Here is a 19,997-nt window from a genome sequence, read left to right as displayed (position 1 = left end):
ATACTGAATATGATTCAGAATAAAATAGGCATTGGCCGTTTTCCCATTTAGAATGATCAACTTACGAAGCTTGGATCTCAAATTATTATGCTCCGATTTACCTAAAATTATCACTACAGCTTGGATATAGCATTAAGCTTTCTGAACTAAAAATTTAGGTTTCTTCGTAAACGAAGATTTACGTTATCACAAAACTGAAGTCTCTACAAATATTATCATCAAATTAAAAATTTGAAATAATTTTTGAAAGGAGATATAAGGAGCAGTCCGACCGCAAACTTTTTCTATTTGATAAAACAAATAAGTTAGTGGAATGAAATTTTTCAGTAAAATTGATTTTTTTTCGATATAGTTACGTACAAATTGAATTCATGCACATTTAACCTTCAAAGGCTAAATTTTTTTTTTTATTCATGTTTCATAGTTTGCAAAAACACCCATTTGTATTACTTGTGAAAATTTTACATTCGCATATTCAACTATACCTTGAAACATCCAGCGATAATCAATTTCAGGAAAAAAGAGCGATCGAGCATAAAATCAATTCAATGTCAGAAGTCATACTCAACATTCTTCGCAAACGAAAAATTACGTTCAACTTGCTGCGACAGAGCACCTAGCTCAAAATTCCTCCACACACAGCATCCTCGATGAAGGTGCACGTGCAACTGACTGAACTCTCTCAAAAGATCTTCTCTGCATCTTTTACTTCAGCTTCAGCCGCAGCCTCCAAAATTCCCATTCAAAACAAATCCACCGGGTCTCGATACTCTCATTCTCGTCCCTTTACGCACCATCTTTCGTATCATCATTGCCATCATTCCGAAACAGTCATCGTCATCGTCATTAATCATCATCATTGTCATCGTCATCATCGTCATCACTACCATCATCATCATCATCCCAAAAGGAATCACTTCGAATAAGAAGCAACACGATATCAAATTTCGGACCATCCGCCTTCACCTCCTCAGATTTTCTCTCGTCCCTTTTCTCCGATGTGTGTATTCCACCTTTTCCCACTATAGGGTGCCTGCAGCCCGAAGCCGGGTAAGAACCATCAGCGGCGGCAGCACGCCAATAAGAAGACGGATCGGATCCGAATTTTGCTTTCGCGTCCTCATCGTCGTGCGACTCCGGCAGCGGCAGCGCGCGCGACTCCGACCCGAAGAAGCATCTGCAACGTTTTCGTCGTCTCCCCTGCAGCAAATCCCCGCTCGCTTCGTGTCATCCACCGCTGCTGCTGTTTCTGTTTCGCTCGCTCGCCTGCGATTCTCGGGGCGATCAACGCAACATAAAAGCAGTCGATGGCGAGGACGGGTGTGTTGGTGCGCGCGCGCCTGTGTGGAGAAAGATTGGTGAGGCGAGGGGGACAGCTGAGCTTGAGCCATGCGACTGCTCTGGCGGCACGCGTCCCTGCGCCGTTCGGGCTCAAGTCTGACGCTTAGTTCGGCTGAGCCGAATGTTAAGCGAGGTGAGAGCGAGAGAGCGACCATCGGAGAGAGTTTATGATTATGCTTTGATCGAATGGTTGGTTGATGTGATGGGATGTGGATGGTTGAGGGTGGATGACGACGGGCGGTGATCCTGCTACACATGTGCGGAAGGACCTGCGCGAATGAGAGAACTGAAGGAGCAGGCGAGAGAGTGTTGGTGGAGGTCCCTTCGGAGCAGGTACCTTCGGGAGTGCGTGCTTACAAAATGCAAGGGCTTAGGACGAAAAGGTACCATTTCGGGAGCAGCTTTCGTTACGGAAACATCTGGAAAAGCAGTGTGCGACAGAAGCAAGTTGCTTACCGGTGCAAGTGTTTGAAAAGTGTGGGAAGAGACCAGTGATCAAAGGACTTTACGTGCACAACAGTGTTAAGTGAATTATCAGATGGCTGCGGTGATGAGAAGCATGGCCCTGGGTCAGAACATACATAATATTCTGCCGAATAACTGCATTTTGGTGCAGCAGCATAAACCGATCAATCATCATGGGAAGCGACCGATTGCGCCTGCTCCTATGATGGTAACCAGTCTGCCACAAGGAGTTGGATTAAAGTGCAAAACAGGAGCTAGTGCAGCGAAGAAATATGCTTACTGTGGATTGCCGTACGCGCCGACTCCTCAGCAAGCAGCTTCCGTCCAGCGAAGAAATGCCCGAGAGCGCAACCGTGTGAAGCAAGTGAACAATGGATTCGCAAACCTGCGCCAACATATTCCACCGACAGTGGTGACGGCCTTGTCTAACGGAGGTCGTGGAGCTAGCAAGAAGCTTAGCAAAGTGGATACTCTCCGTATGGCCGTAGAGTACATTCGTAGTCTACAGAAGATGCTGGACGAGAACAGCGAGAACACTCAAAAGAGTTTGAGCCAGATGTCTTCCTCGAGCTCATACTATGGAACCATGTCGGAGTCTTCGACTGCTTCTTCGCCAGCTCCGTCGCACATTTCGGAGAACTCCTACTCGCAATCCGGAGGACCAATCTTCAAACACGAACCTTACGATATCTACGTCGACCCGTCTACCTCGCCTGCTCCTCTCTGCTTATACTTCGGAGCATCCACAACAGCAGCACCTCCAGACATTGATCCCAGGAATGACCAGCCTCAGTCCCGTGGAAACAAACAACTACATTCACGCCATGGGAACCCACCAAGTGTACAAGTCGGAAATCTACCGCGAGTACGAGGAGGAGCTGAGTCCTCAAAATCCAGAGGACGAGGAGCTCCTCGACGCCATCACCTGGTGGCAGCAACAGCAGTGATCTCCTAATCGATTAATTACTCTGAGGTTAGTATCAATTCCCGGATGAGTTTCCAAACCCCAACATCATTCAAATTTTCACAGATATCTAATGCCATTTTCGTTTCGTTTTCCCTCATTACAGACAAACCAAAAAGAATGCGTCTTCTTGCCGAAGTTACGTACTCCCGAGAGCTCCGCGGCCGAGCTGAGTCAACGCGCTTACGAGCGAATCCCTGTGCATCTGCGTCCAGTTGAGTCAACCTGAAAAGTTGTCACTTCAACGAGGGAATCCTTCGAGTCGCGCACTGCTGCCGCCGCCGGGCACTCCCCCTGAGAACAAACAGACTGTACTACCCGAAACTCTCTCAAATACTGCCAGTAATTGCCGTAGTAGTAACAGATAACTAACAAACCGCCAATCTAGTCAAAACGGTTTCTCCTCCTAGCGTTTAGCGAATAGTGTGTAATTAGCGTCGGACTTTTCGGGCATGATTGATGATCCTCCCGATGTTTTGTTGAAATTGTTATAATTCCTGCGAAATCATCGCATCTATCTAGACTTAAGGCGACAACGGCAAACCCAGTGACTACTAGTTTTTTATTGTATTCCTATGATTTCTCTTTAGATGTTAAGTTTTGCAACCAATTCGTAGCCATTTAAGCACAAGGGTTATGTTTAGGGAGTTTGAAAAGAAAAATATACAAAACCATTCGAAAACTGAAATTCAACCTTGACTTCGAACCATCATTAAACAGAGAAGAATCCCTGTCCCAGTGTCCCAGGTGCGGTGGTGTGGTGCAATTTGAATTTTATTGAACCTGTGTGGATTTGGGCCTCCGACTGTGGCAATTCTAAGGAAATCGCAAGAAGGTCGGTCTCCTTATGCACAATGGTCTTCTCTCCGCTTTGCGCTTGTTCTGCGTGGCTCTTTCCTTTCCCTCTTTGCTGCTTGTCCTCCTTCGCATATCGTGCGGTGAGGATGGAATCTTATTTGGAACAAAGTAAAAAATCTTTTTATGAGCTCGATGGCATCAGATGAAAGGAGGATGAAGAGGATATTTTTACAATCTTCAGATGGGACAAAAATGTTCCCATTCTATGGTTTCACTTTCCATTGAACGAAATTTGAGGAAGCGGTAGGTAATGTAGAGAACATAGAGTGTGCAGTATATTCTTTGAGGTTTGGTAGGCCAACAAACTATTTCAGTTCAGCGTTATTTTTGATATTGCATTGCATGATTTATTTGCCAAAAAGGAAAATAAATGCTAAAAGGCCGTTTTCCATACAAAATGGGCAACTTCAGATTGGTATTACTTCGTAATTTCTCAAGTCTGTCAGTTCTCAGGCGGATTGTCATCGCAAGTACATTTTGGTCCCTAATACACAGATTGGTTTAAAATTGAGCCATCTCACCAACAATCAATGTATTCGCAATATTTTTTCATCTAAGTCTTTGACGTTCTTGTAGCTTTTTCATTCAGGTGAGGCAAGCTGATTTCAAATGAAGCAAGCCGACTTTATCAACTCATCTTCCTCATCCGATTCGGCAGAATAAACACAATTGTTTAAAAAAATAAACGAAACCCGAATAAAGTACTATACCATTTTATTTCGCTAGAGTTTGTAATCCTTTGATAGATATGCGTATTTTGACCTCAACTGTAAACACTGAAGTCGGCCTTACAGTTGAAAAAGACGGAAACATGGACTAAATTCGGGGTATTCCACTAAACAGATTTATTATTATTTACAATTTTCTTGTTGTTTATTGTTTATTATTATTAACAATTTTCTTGTTGTGTTATTTTCGGTGACCAACTACACATCGGCGTATCGACCAAATGTAGTTCCAATATGTCGAACAAATGTAATTTTGATCAAATATTATCGATTAAGACATATCCCTTTGGGTACCAAAATGGCCTCTAATATGGCACCTCACTTCCCCCTTCACTTTCCACTATTCCATAATGTGTACTTCAAAAATTAACAGTTTTTGAATGCAAACACGTAGTTAGTTATGCTGTGATTTGTGTTGTTAAATATCATACACTACCGAATCACTTCTTCTTCATGCACCGTGTTGTTGTTGAACCCGCATAGAAAAATACATTTTGGTTTACATTGCAAACAATACATTTACTCTTACTGGTATGGTTAATGCATCGCAAATTGTTGCTTTTATGTTGAACAATATGAAATTGAAAGCTGTATACTGTAATGAACAGTTTGACTAATCTATATCAAATAATGGTAATATATCAACTGTTCAGAAATTGTGAAATGTTATAAAGATGAAGGATTATGAAAATGGTTCCAATGTAACATTACCTTTTGTGAAATTGTTGCAATTCCTATTACGAATATACACACACGTATGAATTGTACTATATAACACCGTACGTTCAACAGTTTGACAAACTGTTCCACTCATTATTGGTGTTAGTGAGCGATCTAGTGCTAGCGGCAGTTATTCATTTTCATACCGTTGTACTGACAGCTGCATATTGTCTTGTTTATTTCAACCGAAAGTGACGAAAAAAACCAACTAACAATCTGTTGAAAAGTGAAACAATCCTTTAATTGAGTAGCGGGCCATTACAAGTGTGGTTCGCAGTTAGCTAGTTAGCTGGAGAACAAGGTGAAAGTGAAAAATAGCCATGGGAGAATGGAAACATTTTCACCGACGTCCTAGGCAGCAGCCGCCGGAAGAAAAACATTGAAGAACAATTCCTCCTTGCGATCTTTAGATACTCAGATCGTATGTATTTGTTTGGTAAGTGTCATTTATCATTATGTTCCTAATTATACAACAATAAGTTTTTGGTATACTTATCTTTCTTCGGTGTTTTCAGAATTAATACCTTCGATGGCGCGGATACTGCCAAGTTCCAGGAAGCCCAAAATGAATTTATATCTTACACTTAAGTGCAAAAAAGTGAAAGGGACTGCATGTTATTTCGCGAAATATATTAAAAAATGTAAAATTTTGACACGTGTTTTGATTTATTTTCAAGAAGAAATACATTTTTTCCATAACACATAAGTGAACAATTCCCTAAACGGTTAAGGACTATAACGCACCGTAAACCAACAATACTCATACGCTAAAAAATGTAATTCCAATGTTATAGTTCAACCATTTTAAAAGTGTATCCCTTACTGTGGATAAGGCAAAATGTGGATAGTAAGTCCATCATTTGGCAAATTGTTTATGAAAAATTTTGTTCGGAGAAATTGGCGATTTTAAATGGTGACATAACTTAACCGCCTATTACCCATATTGTGATTTGACCAATCACAATTTCGCAGATTGTTAAAACCGTTTCCCGTACAGTTGGTTTATTGTTTTTCGATGTTTTACGAAATTGTTTAGAAATTGTCTTTAATGGTCAGAACAATATGAGAAACAGTACCGTTATGGTTGATATTTATTCGGGAAGGCTTTTCGGTGCCCGTTCTAAAATTCACTTTTCATGATAGTTCTACTCACCGTGATAATTCAAAAATGTGATGCGATACTTGTGACACTTTATATTTGCTCGCGCCGTACTCCTGGGAGCAATAAAACACTTATGTTCACCGATTAGTGCTCGAAAAATAACACCGGAATACGAATTCACTGAGACAACATTGTTTATGAATCGGATGCGCAGCTCTCACTGATTGGAAGTGATGTCAGTATTTATGTTTGGAATTGAAATTGTTTGGATATTTATACACTTGCTACAACCACGTATTTTACAATTTCATAACACTGAGAAGGTGTACAATGTCACAAGTGTTGCAAGACATTTTTAAGCATGAGAAAAACAATGTACGACGCAATTTAAGGTGAAACAGTTTGGAATCAACTTTTAAGATTGCACCTAAAACTTCAAAGGCACAAATCTCGCCGAAGAAAGCATCTCCACAACAGTGTACTTTTTATTCTGGCTTTGTACACTAGCAGAAAGCTTAAGGTGACGATGAATCGAAGCCAAACCTCAAATTTTCCAAGAGCACGGATCTGGAGAACCAAACACCCGTTTGAGTTGAAAACTTAAATCGATTGGTCACACCTGCGAGTGACCAATCGATTAAGTTTTCAGCTTAAACGGATGTTTGGGTCTCTAGATCCGTGCTCTTGAAATTTGAGGTTTGGCTTCGATTTATCTTCACTTAAAATAAGAAGATCAGAAACGTTTGCCAACTATTTCTCCAGTTTTGTGCTTTGAAAACGTGAGTAGGGGGGCAAGTCGGCCATTGTGGCAGGACATCTTTTGGACTCTGAGATGTTTCACCTTAACACCAAAATTGAATATTAGATATTATACAGTACAATTGACTGTAGAATTCAAATGCATACTGATGGCAACTTTCTCCGTCCGTGAGAAGCGAGAGAAGAGAGGAGAAAACTGCCAAAAAAAAGTAAACAACACACGCATGGTGTAAAAAATGCTTATAATTTTGGTCAAAAAAACATTTTTCTACTACCAAATGAAATAAATTGTGATTTTGAGCTTATATGAAGTTGTTGAAGAATTCATATCGACAATAATACATTTGTATGAAACGTGTGCAAATAATACTGCCGACATAATTCTGTAGGTGGAGGTATCCATGGAACTGATGATTTATTTTTGGCCGACGCACATAACATTGTGCTCCGCCGTGTTGGGTGGCTCGAGAGGGTGGTTTAGCGGGTGGCTCGAGTGGGTGGCAATATTATGTTTACGTGCTCAATGAACCTTCACCTTCAACGTCATTTCACCAACCACCTACTCATCCTTGGGGTCGTCCATTAATTACGTAAGGGTTTATGGGGGAAGGGGGGGTTTAAGATTTCTTACATGCCATACAAATTATTCTTAATTTTCATATAAAAAATCTTACTATGGAGGATGCTATCTGAAAACCGCTAAAATTGTCTTACATAATTAATGAACAGTCCCCTTCACCGCCGTATCTAAGCTGTTTCATAATAAAACAATATGTTTCTTTGTCACAAAAAGTAGAAGAACATGGCCCAATACGTACTGGAACGATTAATTTTGTATTCTTTGCCCTCAAGTTGCCGCTACAAGCTTTGCAGATGAACTTATAGATTTTCCCCCAATCTCCCGGTGAAACGATTTATCACTTTTTTGCCTAAGTTGTAAGATCTTCCGATGATTGTATTGACGAATAAGCGTTTCCATGCAAACTCATGAAGAAGCTTGGTTACTGATTCTTCTTTCTCCATGGCATTCTACCCCACCCATTCGGTTATTTTGAACCAACTTTTCAACCGTGTTCAACACCGTGAAATAACTCAAATTTAGTAAATGTTTTTAAGGTTGTAGGTAGCAAATATTTTAAAGTTACTGTTAGCACTTCGAGTGTCTTTTAAATATAGACATGTTTACGAAAAAAACGACATAAATCCTTACTGTGGCGTTTTGAACCATTTTACCCTACAACAGGGCTTCTAACTGTGAAACAAAATTGTATTCATTCGGACTCAATAGAACATAGAAACACGGTGAGAGATGTGTTTATGGCATTTGATCGAATGACGCTTGGTCAAATTACGTTTGATTGAAAGTTCGTTTGGTCGAATGGACATTTGGTCGATTATAATTTAATTACATTCGTCGAATGACAAAACGTTGAATCCCAAAACGTCGAATTACAAAACTTCACTCAAAGGGACAAAACCTCGAATGCTTAAACGTCAAAAAGGGGAATCGCCCGGGAAAAAATATTTCATGGAAGAATGATTGTACTTCGTAAGAATAAATAAAACCAACATTTTGTCCACTCGACGTTTTGTCTTTCGACATTTTGTCCCTAAACATGTTATGCAGCATACGACATTTGGTCGATAGGACATTTAGTCGAAAATTTAGACGAACAGGAATTTTTCAGATTATCGTACGATGTGACATTTTGATGTTAGAACACATTGATTGGGTCATTGAAAAAGGAGAGGTCATACATGATACGTGTTATTACTGATGTTAGAACAACATGATAGAGTGCAAGGAATCTACTTTGGTATACTGATGGAGTTTCCTGGACAAACTTTAAACTTTTCTTGGGAAACTCACTGCGGCCGAACTGTTAGCAAGCAGCAGCATTTCGCTTCCGGCAGTGCCTAAACTAAGAGGACGGGAGAACACCCAAGTAACCAGTAAGCACGATAATGCGGCACGGTAACAGCATTATATGCGAACATAGGGTAATCATTTGATGCATGTCAGTTTTATATACGCATATAATGCTATTATAATGCCAGAAAAGGCAAAATAGCGTGCCATTATAGTGCCAAGATATAACCGTGCTTCTCTGCACCACTAATGCTGATATAAGACCTCGTGAGAAACGTCAGTTGTTTTCGCCAGGTTTTTAGGGCGAATATTTTGTGCTTTCGCGTACGCAGCCAGAGAGCTTTCGCGTATGCGGCCAAGCAACTGGTACACGAGGTAAATGAATGAATGAAAACGGAAACCTCTAATAGTATGCAAAAAATGTAATAAAATGATACAGATAGTACTTCTTTGTATCAGACATATTCGTTTTGGTAGTTTTCATCCTTTTGAGGACTTGCAATTGCCACATTTTGATCCTCGTTTTATGATGATGAAATTCCTCATTTTGCGTCTCGAACCTGCGTATTGTTGAGTTGTTGTCCTGCTCCTTTACTCCTACGGCCACATAAGATGAATAGTATTGGAAAGAAAAGTGACCAATTTAAACCATCACTTTTCCCCGTCATAAAACCTGCAATTGTAGTAGTGAGAAGATTTATGTTTGACTCTCTCTTACCACTATATGCAAACACAAAGCACGTGGTATATCTGTCAAAACACTGGATGGCATTTTAGCTTGCCCTGTATTCGAGTATAAAGCCAATATAGTGCTTATTTAATGCCTGTATGCATCAGGCTTAGAAGCATTAATGATGCTGTAATAGGGTTTCTATGCAGCGGAAGTGCTGTTATAAGGTGTGTAAGCATTTGTGATGCTATTATAATGCATGTACGCATCTATGATGCTGATTAAGGGCTTATTATTAGTGCTTATGGTTACATGGGTATGTCACGTGGACCTTTGCGATGCGCATGATGATGATCCGCGAGGGCACCTGGCGCGCGGTGGTTCACCCGGAGGGTTATCAAGTGGATCCGGATTTGTCAGACAGGGCGCTGGCAACCATATGCCTCAGCATTGAGCCGTATAACTATAGCCTCGTCCAGCGGTCCAAGACAGCAAAGGAAGCCTGGAACAGCTTGAAAACAGCATTTCAAGATTGTGGGACGGTCCAGGAAGCTGCGGAAATTGACCCAGGCTGGAGTTGGAGGATCGCTCGTCAGTCGAGGAGTACGTTGATGAGATCATGTCGACGAGCCACAAGCTGGAAGAAATCGGTTTCGTGTTGGACGAGGATCTTTGATCCTGCTTATGGGACTACCAAAGTAGTACGAGCCAATGATCATGGGGCTCGACGCCTCATGGATCAAGCTCACAGCGGACATGGTGAGATCAAAAATTCTGCAGGACGTTTCCATGGATACCGATTGCAAGTCAAGTGGTGCTGTCGGTGCGCTGGCCACTCGTCCGAAGAAGCTTCAGAAGAAGAAGGATAAGTCCAGCGTGAAATGCTTCAGGCTCGACAAGCTCGGGCACTACGCGTCCGAATGTCAAGCGAAGCCGAAGTCGAAGCCCGAAAAAGGATTCCACGGAAAGCAAACGGCGTTGTTGGCGTGCAAAAAACCGAAGCTCGAAGGGAAGACTGGATTCTGGACTCTGGAGCAAGTCAGCACATGTGTTCGACTGAGCGGGCGCTGATTGACAAGAGAGAAGTTCACGGAGAGCATTTTTGTAGCGAATGCCACCGAAGTTCCCGTTCCGGCCGTCGGCAGGGTCAAACTTGATGCTGATGTTGAAGGTACGTGTAGCACTTTAAATATTTTGCTGATGTTCTGTATGTTCCAGACCTGGCGGTCAACTTGCTTTCGGTGAGCCGTATATGCAACACGGAACCCGTAAGCTTTTCGAAGGACTCTTGCGAGGTTAGCAGCGAATCCACCGGTGAAACCATCGCAACCGGTACAGAGGAGGACGGTTTGTACAAGCTGAAACAATACGATCGATCAAGGCGTGCGTTGCAAAACCTGGAGAGAACCTTGAGCTGTTGCACAGACGATACGGACATCTCAACTTGGACAGCGTGAAGCGTCTGCCGTCAATGGTGACTGGTATCGACGTCCATGGTAAGGATATCCCCGCATGTGGCCGGTGTGCTTCCATTCAAGGCAACGGGCAACCGGTCGAGTGAGCTGCTGGATCTGGTTCATTCGGACCTATGCGGACCGACGGAGAAGCCATCGATAGGAGGAAGCAAATATTTCGTCACGTTCATTGACGATGCCAGCCGTATGACGCACGTGTATTTTCTCAAGTCCAAAGGAGAAGTTTTTGACGCATTTGTGGAGTTCAAGACGTACGTCGAGAAGTGTGACAAGGATGACTTGTATTTGTTAAAAGTGTATTCCATAACACCTGCATATTGGTAAACCTTGCTTTTATACGTTCATCATTCATACACATACACACTCACACACACTGATACACGACATAGAGAGAACCCAATAAATCATTCTGTACTGAGACTCCGTCGACTCCATTACTCTAATATCACATGGTGTCAGAAAAAGTGAGTTATCGAAAATTGTTATTGATTTTCGCGACGAACAAGTGAAAAAATGCAATTGCAGTGTACAGTAAAGTTGAATCGAATAAATTTTCAAACTAGCTCACCGGAATTAGCCTGAAAATAGTGAGCAGTTTCCACAACAAGGATGCCGGATGAGGAAAATAAGGTTATGTCGGCTGCTTCAGCGTCGATTAAACCACCGAAACCACTAATCATAGAGGAGAACATGGCTGCCAAATGGAGGCAGTGGTGGCGGCAGTTTAAGTGGTATTCAGTCGCAACAGAACTGGAAACCAAACCACCACCGATACAAGCGGCGACGTTTTTGAGCTGTATTGGTGACGAGTGTATTCGTGTTTTGGACACTTTCGGACTGACAGATGCCCAAGAAGCAGACATTAAAGTGCTAAAAGACAAATTCGAAGCGTATTTTGTTCCGAAATCGTGCATAACGTATGAGCGGTACGTCTTCGGTAAAATAGTGCAGAATGCAGGAGAACATTGTGATGCATTTTTTACTCGAGTTCGCGAACAAGCCAAGAGATGTGCATTTAGTGTTTTACACGACTCCATGGTCAAGGATAAAATCATCGCTGGCACGATTTACACGAATCTTATTCCGCAACTACTCAATGATGACAACGACCTTCAGAAAACGATTGACATAGTGCGAAATTATGAACAATCGGTGAAACAAACCAAAGTGATGCTCGAGAAATCGGTTTTGGAAGTGGACGCCGTGCGTCAGAAGAAGTACGAGAGCAATGTACAAAGTGATGCACCTTTTCCATGCAACCGTTGCGGTTTGGAGCATCGGCGAAGAATGTGCCCGGCCTTCAACAAAAAGTGCTTGAAGTGTGGGAAGAAGGGACATTTCGCTGATCGGTGTTTTGGTGGTGGTGCTTCGGGAGGCAGTAGTGTTTCGAGTGGCAGTATGGCGTCCGGTGGTTCGATCAAAACGGGAAATAACAGATACGTGAAAACAGTTGAGGTTGAAGAAGAAGAAGAGCTGTCGGTGGAGGAGCTGTATATAGCAGCTGTTGATGACGACGACGAAAAACAGTGATGAAGTGTGGTATGAAACGGTATCAATCAACGGGAAGAGTGTAACACTGAAACTGGACAGTGGAGCTGCGTGTAATGTGCTACCGTGGAATATTTTTCGAAAACTGGGTAAAGAATTACAACAATCGAAAACGAAAAGGCTGATATCGTACTCAAATCATAAAGTGAATGTGAAGGGTGAAGCAGAACTTCCAGTAGTAGTGAGAGGGCGCAAGGAAACTGCGACCTTTAAAGTGATCGAAGGTGATATGATGCCAATTCTGGGAAGAAAAAACAAGTGTCCGTTTCAAACTAATTGCGCGTATCGATGAAGTCAACATGGAGAAGTCCCTGTTCAATGGACTGGGGTGCATCAAAGGATTCGTCTACGACATCGATCTTGTGGAAAACCCAATGTTCAGAAATGAATCACCCAGACGAATTCCACATGCACTTCGATCGGCGGTGAAAGCAGAATTGGATTCGATGTTGCAGATGGGAGTTATCGAACCAATTACAGAGCCTACACCGGTGTTAAACGCCATGGTCATAGTACGGCAGAAAGGTAAGCTACGAATTTGTATTGATCCATCGGAAGTAAATAAGAACCTCCTTCGCCGAGTGCATCCGCTTTCAACTGTGGAAGAAATTTCAGCACGAATTTGTGGCTCCAAACATTTTTCGATCTTGGATATGAAGAAGGGTTTTTGGCAAATACCCGTATCGGAACGCACGAAAAAATATTTGGCTTTTGGCACACCGTGGGGGAGATACACTTGTAGAAGATTACCATTCGGTTTAGCATCAGCGCCGGAGATATTCCAAAACTTGATGAGTTCACTACTAGAAGGAATTGATGGGGTTGAAAGCTCAATGGACGACATTCTCATCCATGCGCCAACAGAGGAAAAGTTGAACAAGATTACCAAATTGGTCTTGAAACGAATTGAAGACGCAGGGCTAAAGCTGAACAAAGACAAATGTATTTTTAACAAACCTACAGTAAAATTTTTGGGACATTTAGTCACGGATGTAGGGTTAAAAGCTGATCCTGAAAAGCTGGAAGTCATCCAAAAATTGAAGCGGCCGACAAATAAATTGCAGCTTCAAAGAATTTTGGGTACCATAACCTACCTGGGGAAATTTGTTGAAAACTTGTCAGCTATAACCGAGCCCCTAAGGAGATTGTTAGTAAAAGATGTAGAATGGATTTGGGATCATGACCAAGAGGAAGCTTTTTTGAAGATTAAACAAATCATGATGACACCACCGGTTCTAGCGTATTATGACGTCAATTCTGATGTCACGCTATCGGTAGATGCCAGCTCTAAGGCATTCGGCGCAGTACTGTTGCAAAATGACAAGCCGGTTGCTTATGCGTCAAAATCGTTGACAAAAGCACAAGAAAATTATCCGCAAATAGAAAAGGAGGCAGCCGCTATTCGATTTGCGTGTAATAGATTTCACGACTATATCTATGGTAAAAAGATAAAAATCGAGACCGACCACAAGCCATTGGAATCGATATTCAAAAAATCGCTTGATAGAGCTCCTCCTAGGCTAAAACGTATTATGCTGGATGTAGTTCAATATGCACCAGAAATAATGTACAAAAGGGGATCTGATATTCCTCTTCCAGATATCCTTAGTAGAGATGTGGACAATTTGGAATCAAGGGATCCTTCAGATGAGTTAGAAGTCCACATCATATTGCCAATGTCGAAGCCAGCGCGACAAGAAATAGTTGAAGAATGTTTGAGGGACCCAGAAATTGCCAAATTGACACAAGTCATCATGAATGGTTGGCCGAATGAAAAGAGGTTGGTCCCAGATGTTCTTCGGAAGTACTGGTCTTTCAGAGATGAGATGGCGGTATATGAAGGACTAGTATTTCGGTCACATCAAATTTTGATTCCAAAGAGTTTGAGGAACAAGATGTTGAAGGAGATTCATAAGGGCCACACCGGAATCCAAGGCTGCATGCGTCGTGCGAAGCAATCTTTGTTCTGGGTTGGAATGACCACTGAGATAGCAGGTATGATAGAGCAATGCGCCGTCTGTGAGAAGCATCAGAGATCCAACGTCAAAAATGAACTGATCAATAACGAAATTCCGACGCTGCCGTTTGAGATCGTGTCGTCTGATTTGTTTCATTTTTGTGGCAAAGAGTACTTGCTCATAGCTGACAGCTATTCAGGATTTTTTGATTTCGCTCAGCTAAGGGAACCAACAGCGAGAGTAGTCATCGAGCAGCTGAAACGTTGGTTTGCAACACACGGCATTCCAAGAGTGTTGTATACCGATAATGGGCCGCAATATTCAGCCAATGAGTTTGCCACGTTTAGCCGACTGTGGTCGTTCGATCATGTTACTTCCAGCCCACATTTCCCTAGGAGTAACGGTCTTGCAGAAAAATTTGTGCAAACTGCAAAAAATTTGCTTAAGCGATGCGCGGAGGATGGTTCAGACGTCCAGTTGGCTCTACTTTTGATTAGAAATACTCCAAGAGATGAAAAGTTGCAGTCGCCGAGTCAAAGGTTGATGAATCGTACATTGCGTTCTACCATTCCAGCAGCAGATGTCGTTCTCAAGCCTCGAGTAATCAACCAAGTTACGGAAAATCTGACGCAGAAAAGGCTGCAACAGAAGAAATATGCCGACAGAAGTTCAGTCAAGCCTCAGGAGTATCACGTAGGACAAGCCGTCATGCTGAGAGACGAGAAGTCAAGTTTTTGGAAGGGAGGAAGAATAACGGAGAAACTAGAGCAGCCAAGATCATACATGGTACAAATCGGAGATGGGAAAGTGGTTCGAAGAAACGTACGAGACATCAGAGATATGAAGGCCCCAGATAGTTGCTTCGAGGTAACCGGAAACGAGATCCAGTCCGCGGTGAACTATCATCAAGATCAACGTGAAGCAAATCCAGAGGACGAAGAAGAACTTGGCGGAACACAACAGGGTCGACAATCGATTGTGCACTTACGCCCATCAACGGACAGTCCTATTAGGACAAGATGTGGAAGAATCATTCGTTCCAATCGGAATAGTGAATTTGAATACTATTGATTTGCTTAAATGGGAAGATGTGACAAGGATGACTTGTATTTGTTAAAAGTGTATTCCATAACACCTGCATATTGGTAAACCTTGCTTTTATACGTTCATCATTCATACACATACACACTCACACACACTGATACACGACATAGAGAGAACCCAATAAATCATTCTGTACTGAGACTCCGTCGACTCCATTACTCTAATATCACAAGAAGCAGACTGGTAGGTCTATCAAACGCTTCCGGACTGACAACGGAACCGAATATGTCGGTAATAAGTTTGAACAGTTCCTGAAGGCAAGCGGCATCCGCCATGAGACATCTGTGGCCTACAATCCGCAGCAGAACGGGCTAGCAGAGCGGATGAATCGGACGATTGAAGAACGTGCCAGGTGCATGTTGTTCGATTCTGGTCTAGACAAGCGATTTTGGGCTGAAGCGGTGTCCACGGCTGTGTATTTGATCAACCGATAGCCGACAAAAGGCAAACAAGTCACACCGATTGAAGAATTCACCGGACGGAAGCCAGATGTTTCAAACCTGCGGGTGTTCGGATCGAGTGCGATGGCCTATGTCCCGAAAGTGAATCGGAAGAAATGGGATCCGAAATCTAGGCCGTATATTATAGTTGGCTACACCGAATGTTCCAAAGGCTACCAAACAAGTGTTCGTCAACCGCGACGTGGTTATCCTGAGTGAAGATGTGAAGCGTGAAGATGACGAGATGATTTATGATCTGGATCCGACAACAGTGCCATCCCCGGTGGCCATCTTCGAAGAGAATGAAGAGATTCCCGTTCCAGTTGTAGTGCAGCAACCCACTGCGCTCCCTCCGCAAGTAACTCGGAACATTTCACAACCTACCACGAGGCGTAGCGCGAGGGAGCGCAAGGTACCAGGCAAGTATTCTGAATTCAAGGTGACGTACAGTATCCTTCCTCAGAAACTTGCACTTTCAGAGAATCGTCCAGACCTAGCGTGGTCGTCCATCACTGCGCTCCCGTCACACGAAAAGGAAGAAGATGTTGGACCGCAACACGACTCTGGGCACAGTGACTGGGAGCGCCCAGTCGGAGGCAAGGGGAATAATAATTCGATCTGCAGTGGTATGCTTTCGTCGTCATCTATTCCACAGATTTCTGGAGAGCCGGACACCTTCCAACAGGCGTTGGACCGACCAGATCGTAGCTTCTGGATCGAAGCTATGCAGTCCGAGACACGTGGTCCCTCGTCGATCTACCGGCAGGTCGGAAAGCACTCAAGAGCAAGTGGGTGTACAAACTGAAACCAGTGCGGATGGCTCCATCCAGCGGCATAAGGCTAGACTCGTGATAAAGGGATACTCACAAGTCAAAGGCGTGGACTACGATGCGACCTACTCTTCCGTCGTACGGTATGCGACAGTGCAGTACCTCTTGGCGATGGCAGCCAAGTACGATCTCCTGGTGTACCAAATGGATGCGGTGACTGCATTTCTGCAGGGCGAGCTGCAGGAAGAGGAGATTTATATGGAGCATTTGGAGGGAGTCCGGGACGCACGAGCTCCGAAGAAGGTATGCCGTCTCAAGAAGGCATTGTATGGCTTGAAGCAGGCCTGTCGCGTCTGGAATCAGAAGCTCGATCAAAAGCTCAAGGCGATTGGATTCCAGAGATCGCAGTATGACTCGTGCGTTTATTACCGATTCGAAGATGGGAAGGCGATCATCATAACGGTTTACCCTTGGACGTCAATCAGAAGCTGACCAAAGCGATGAAGCCAGCATCTGCGGAAGAAAGAGAAAAGATGAGCAGTATTCCGTTCAAGGAGCTAGTTGGTGGTTTGCAATTCGTTGCCCAATGCTCTCGGCCGGATATCAGCTACGCGGTGAGTATTGTCAGCAGCTTTAGTAGCAACCCGGGATCAGCTCACTGGACGGCAGCAAAGCGAATTCTACGATATTTGAAAGGGACGAAGGATCACAAGCTAGTGTACCGAGCTGACCCAGAACAGGATTTCCAAGGCTACAGCGATGCGGATTGGGCGAATGATGTCGAGACTCGGCGTTCAATCTCTGGGTACGTGTTCATGCAGAGCGGCGATGCAGTTTCGTGGAGCTCGAAGAGGCAGTCCACCGTAGCACTGTCCACTACCGAAGCTGAATACATGGCACTTTCTTCGGCTATCCAGGAAGCGGCATGGTTGAGAGGATTCCGTCAAGAACTCCATGGTGCGGAATTGCCAGTGCGTCAATAACAAGAGCGCCATCAACCTGGCGGAAAAGGACGTGGGCTACTCTTCAAGGAGCAAGCACATAGATATAAGACACCATTATGTACGGGAACAATTAGCTTCTAGGGTCATTTGCTTGAACCATTATCATCGGATCTTCAGGCAGCAGATATTTTAACCAAACCGATTATAAACACAAAGCTGTTTGAAGATAGAAAAATGTTAGGTATTCATAAAATTGCCGCTTAAGGGGGGATGTTAGATCATAGTAAGCGACGATTTAAATTTGAATAATAAACCTCATTACTTACTTGCCCTCTAACTTGACTAGACGTCTCTATCTAAGACAATACGTGACAGGTCAAAGTACAAAAATGAAACCAATTGCCTGTCAAAAAAGACCTCTTCTCATTGGTCGTTTTGGCAAAGGCCTACTTTCACATCGTTGAGTTGGATTGCAACAGGGCACTTTGTTGCTAGCCCTGCCGTGTTGCTAGTTCATAGATTAGAGTTTTCATCAAAAGTATGGAAAAATTTCAAGAAATCTTTTTGTTTCAAATCTATTTATATTCGATATTAAGTTCAATGCATGTGCTCCTACAATGCAAAAATGGGTAAAAATATACCTAATTCTAACCAATATCATGAAAATTATGTCAATTCTCTCTAAATATCGCCAGTTTTGAGTTTGAACGTGATTTTCTAAAAATATAGCATCTTTTTTGTACTAAATGAATGAACCGTGCAAAGAACAATAAAATTATGTGCCTTGATTTTTAAATTTGTTTACAAGATTTGCTTAAAAACGATACTGGTAACACTGGATTTAGTATCGTCAAGGTAATCGACTAAAAAACAACGGGGCAGTCCTAGTTGAGCTGTCACGTCCTGTCCTAGGTCTCTATCACGAACGAAAGATTTGGTAAATTTCCTTCGAAATTCTAATACATGTACTTTTAAAGCACTCGCGATCACAATGGCGGACTTCTCGGACGCGAAAGAAACGAAAACGAAGATCACTTGATTGAAGGCATGTATTTCACCTGATGGCCAAACTCTAACTGACTTGGAACATGAAATTTAATCTACGATATATTCATATCGACTGGGTCTACTGGGTCGGCACTGTGACCGATTAGTGAGTGATGATACATCAACTCATAGAATCAAATTTCTAATTCTTCTAATTCTAATCAAATACAACAGAATATATACTAATACAATTTCAATTTTGTGTGATTCATCAGTTGAGGGTTTGCGATATACTCGATGTTGGACTAATAAGTTTCAATAGCTTTCAATATGTGATGACCTGTATTTTAGGATTCCAGTGGATCACTTCGAATTTTCAACAAAATCGATTGACCCCTTGCGTTTTTGACGAAACTTGACGTCGTTTTTCTTATCACGATGCAAGTCAACATTTGTCATCCCAGTCGACTCACCTTACGTCACGCAATATCGATTGCGAGTATCAACTTATCAACCATATCAATCGAACTTAATCGACGCCGTCATCAAAGCCAATGAAAGTAAATTAGAGTGGAAGTCACAATAAACAGATGAGTAAGAACAAGAACATGTATCCTACGGGCGAACTGGTGCACTTCGTCAAATTGTTTCCTAAATGGCATGGACATCAAAATTGGCCCCAATATTCTACGTGTACAGACAAATTGAGGTGACTGTTCGATTCCAAACCGTATGAAGTCTGATTATAAAGATTCGCCTTCTGATGAATTGTTTATCAGTGAAAAATAAACTTAGAGCCCGTTGTGCACAAATTTAGGTTTGGTTTATTATCTGATGAATCAAACAATTTTTCAATCAACCATTCTGAAGCCATTTGACCAAAAGTCCTTTCGGTCAAATGTATTTTCAACCAAATGTCATTCGACAAAACGTTATTCGACCAAATGTCATATAACCGTGGGAGATGGAAGGATTGCTGTATTATTGTCACTTAGCCAGTGATTTACATATGACTAAATCAGTAATTCTGACGTGCAATTTTCTTGTAAATCAGGTTCGAATTCATTTTAAAACCTTATGATTCTAGAAGAAAAATAGTGTTTTGATTTTAGGCAGGTGCTGGGAGGTTGAAAAATATACTCAGCATCGCTGTGTCTCTTTTTGGGAGATTAAGCTGGAACTTGGGGGAGTATGTCGAAATTTCGAAGAAAAAGCTTTTGTCGGTGTTGTTTCTCTCATAATTTATCCTTGTTTGCCTCTAAGAACTCCTCCACAAATTATTTAGTTGTAGGGG

General features: G+C 42.6%; 1 protein-coding gene across 1 annotated transcript; it reads left to right on the top strand.

The window, feature by feature from the left end:
* Positions 1-1,690: 1,690 nt before the first annotated feature.
* Positions 1,691-3,019, top strand: LOC5568417 (achaete-scute complex protein T3). The gene is made up of 3 exons (XM_021856803.1): positions 1,691-2,521; positions 2,559-2,779; positions 2,877-3,019. Exons 1-2 carry the CDS (start codon positions 1,880-1,882, stop codon positions 2,751-2,753), a joined length of 837 nt encoding a protein of 278 aa, XP_021712495.1. The 5' UTR covers positions 1,691-1,879; the 3' UTR covers positions 2,754-2,779; positions 2,877-3,019.
* Positions 3,020-19,997: the final 16,978 nt, after the last annotated feature.

The sequence above is a fragment of the Aedes aegypti genome, unplaced genomic scaffold (genome assembly GCF_002204515.2).
Source record: "Aedes aegypti strain LVP_AGWG unplaced genomic scaffold, AaegL5.0 Primary Assembly AGWG_AaegL5_hic_scaff_261_PBJ_arrow, whole genome shotgun sequence".
Taxonomy (NCBI): Eukaryota; Metazoa; Arthropoda; class Insecta; order Diptera; family Culicidae; genus Aedes; species Aedes aegypti.
Note: the sequence above shows the minus strand (reverse complement) of the source record. Positions and strands in the feature narration are given on the sequence as shown.

Coding starts and splice junctions, on each gene's coding strand:
- LOC5568417 (XM_021856803.1), top strand. CDS start 1,880: ATGGCTGCGGTGATGAGAAGCATGGCCCTGGGTCAGAACATACATAAT. Junction 2,522..2,558: donor TCGACCCGTCTACCTCGCCT/GCTCCTCTCTGC, acceptor CATCCACAACAG/CAGCACCTCCAGACATTGAT.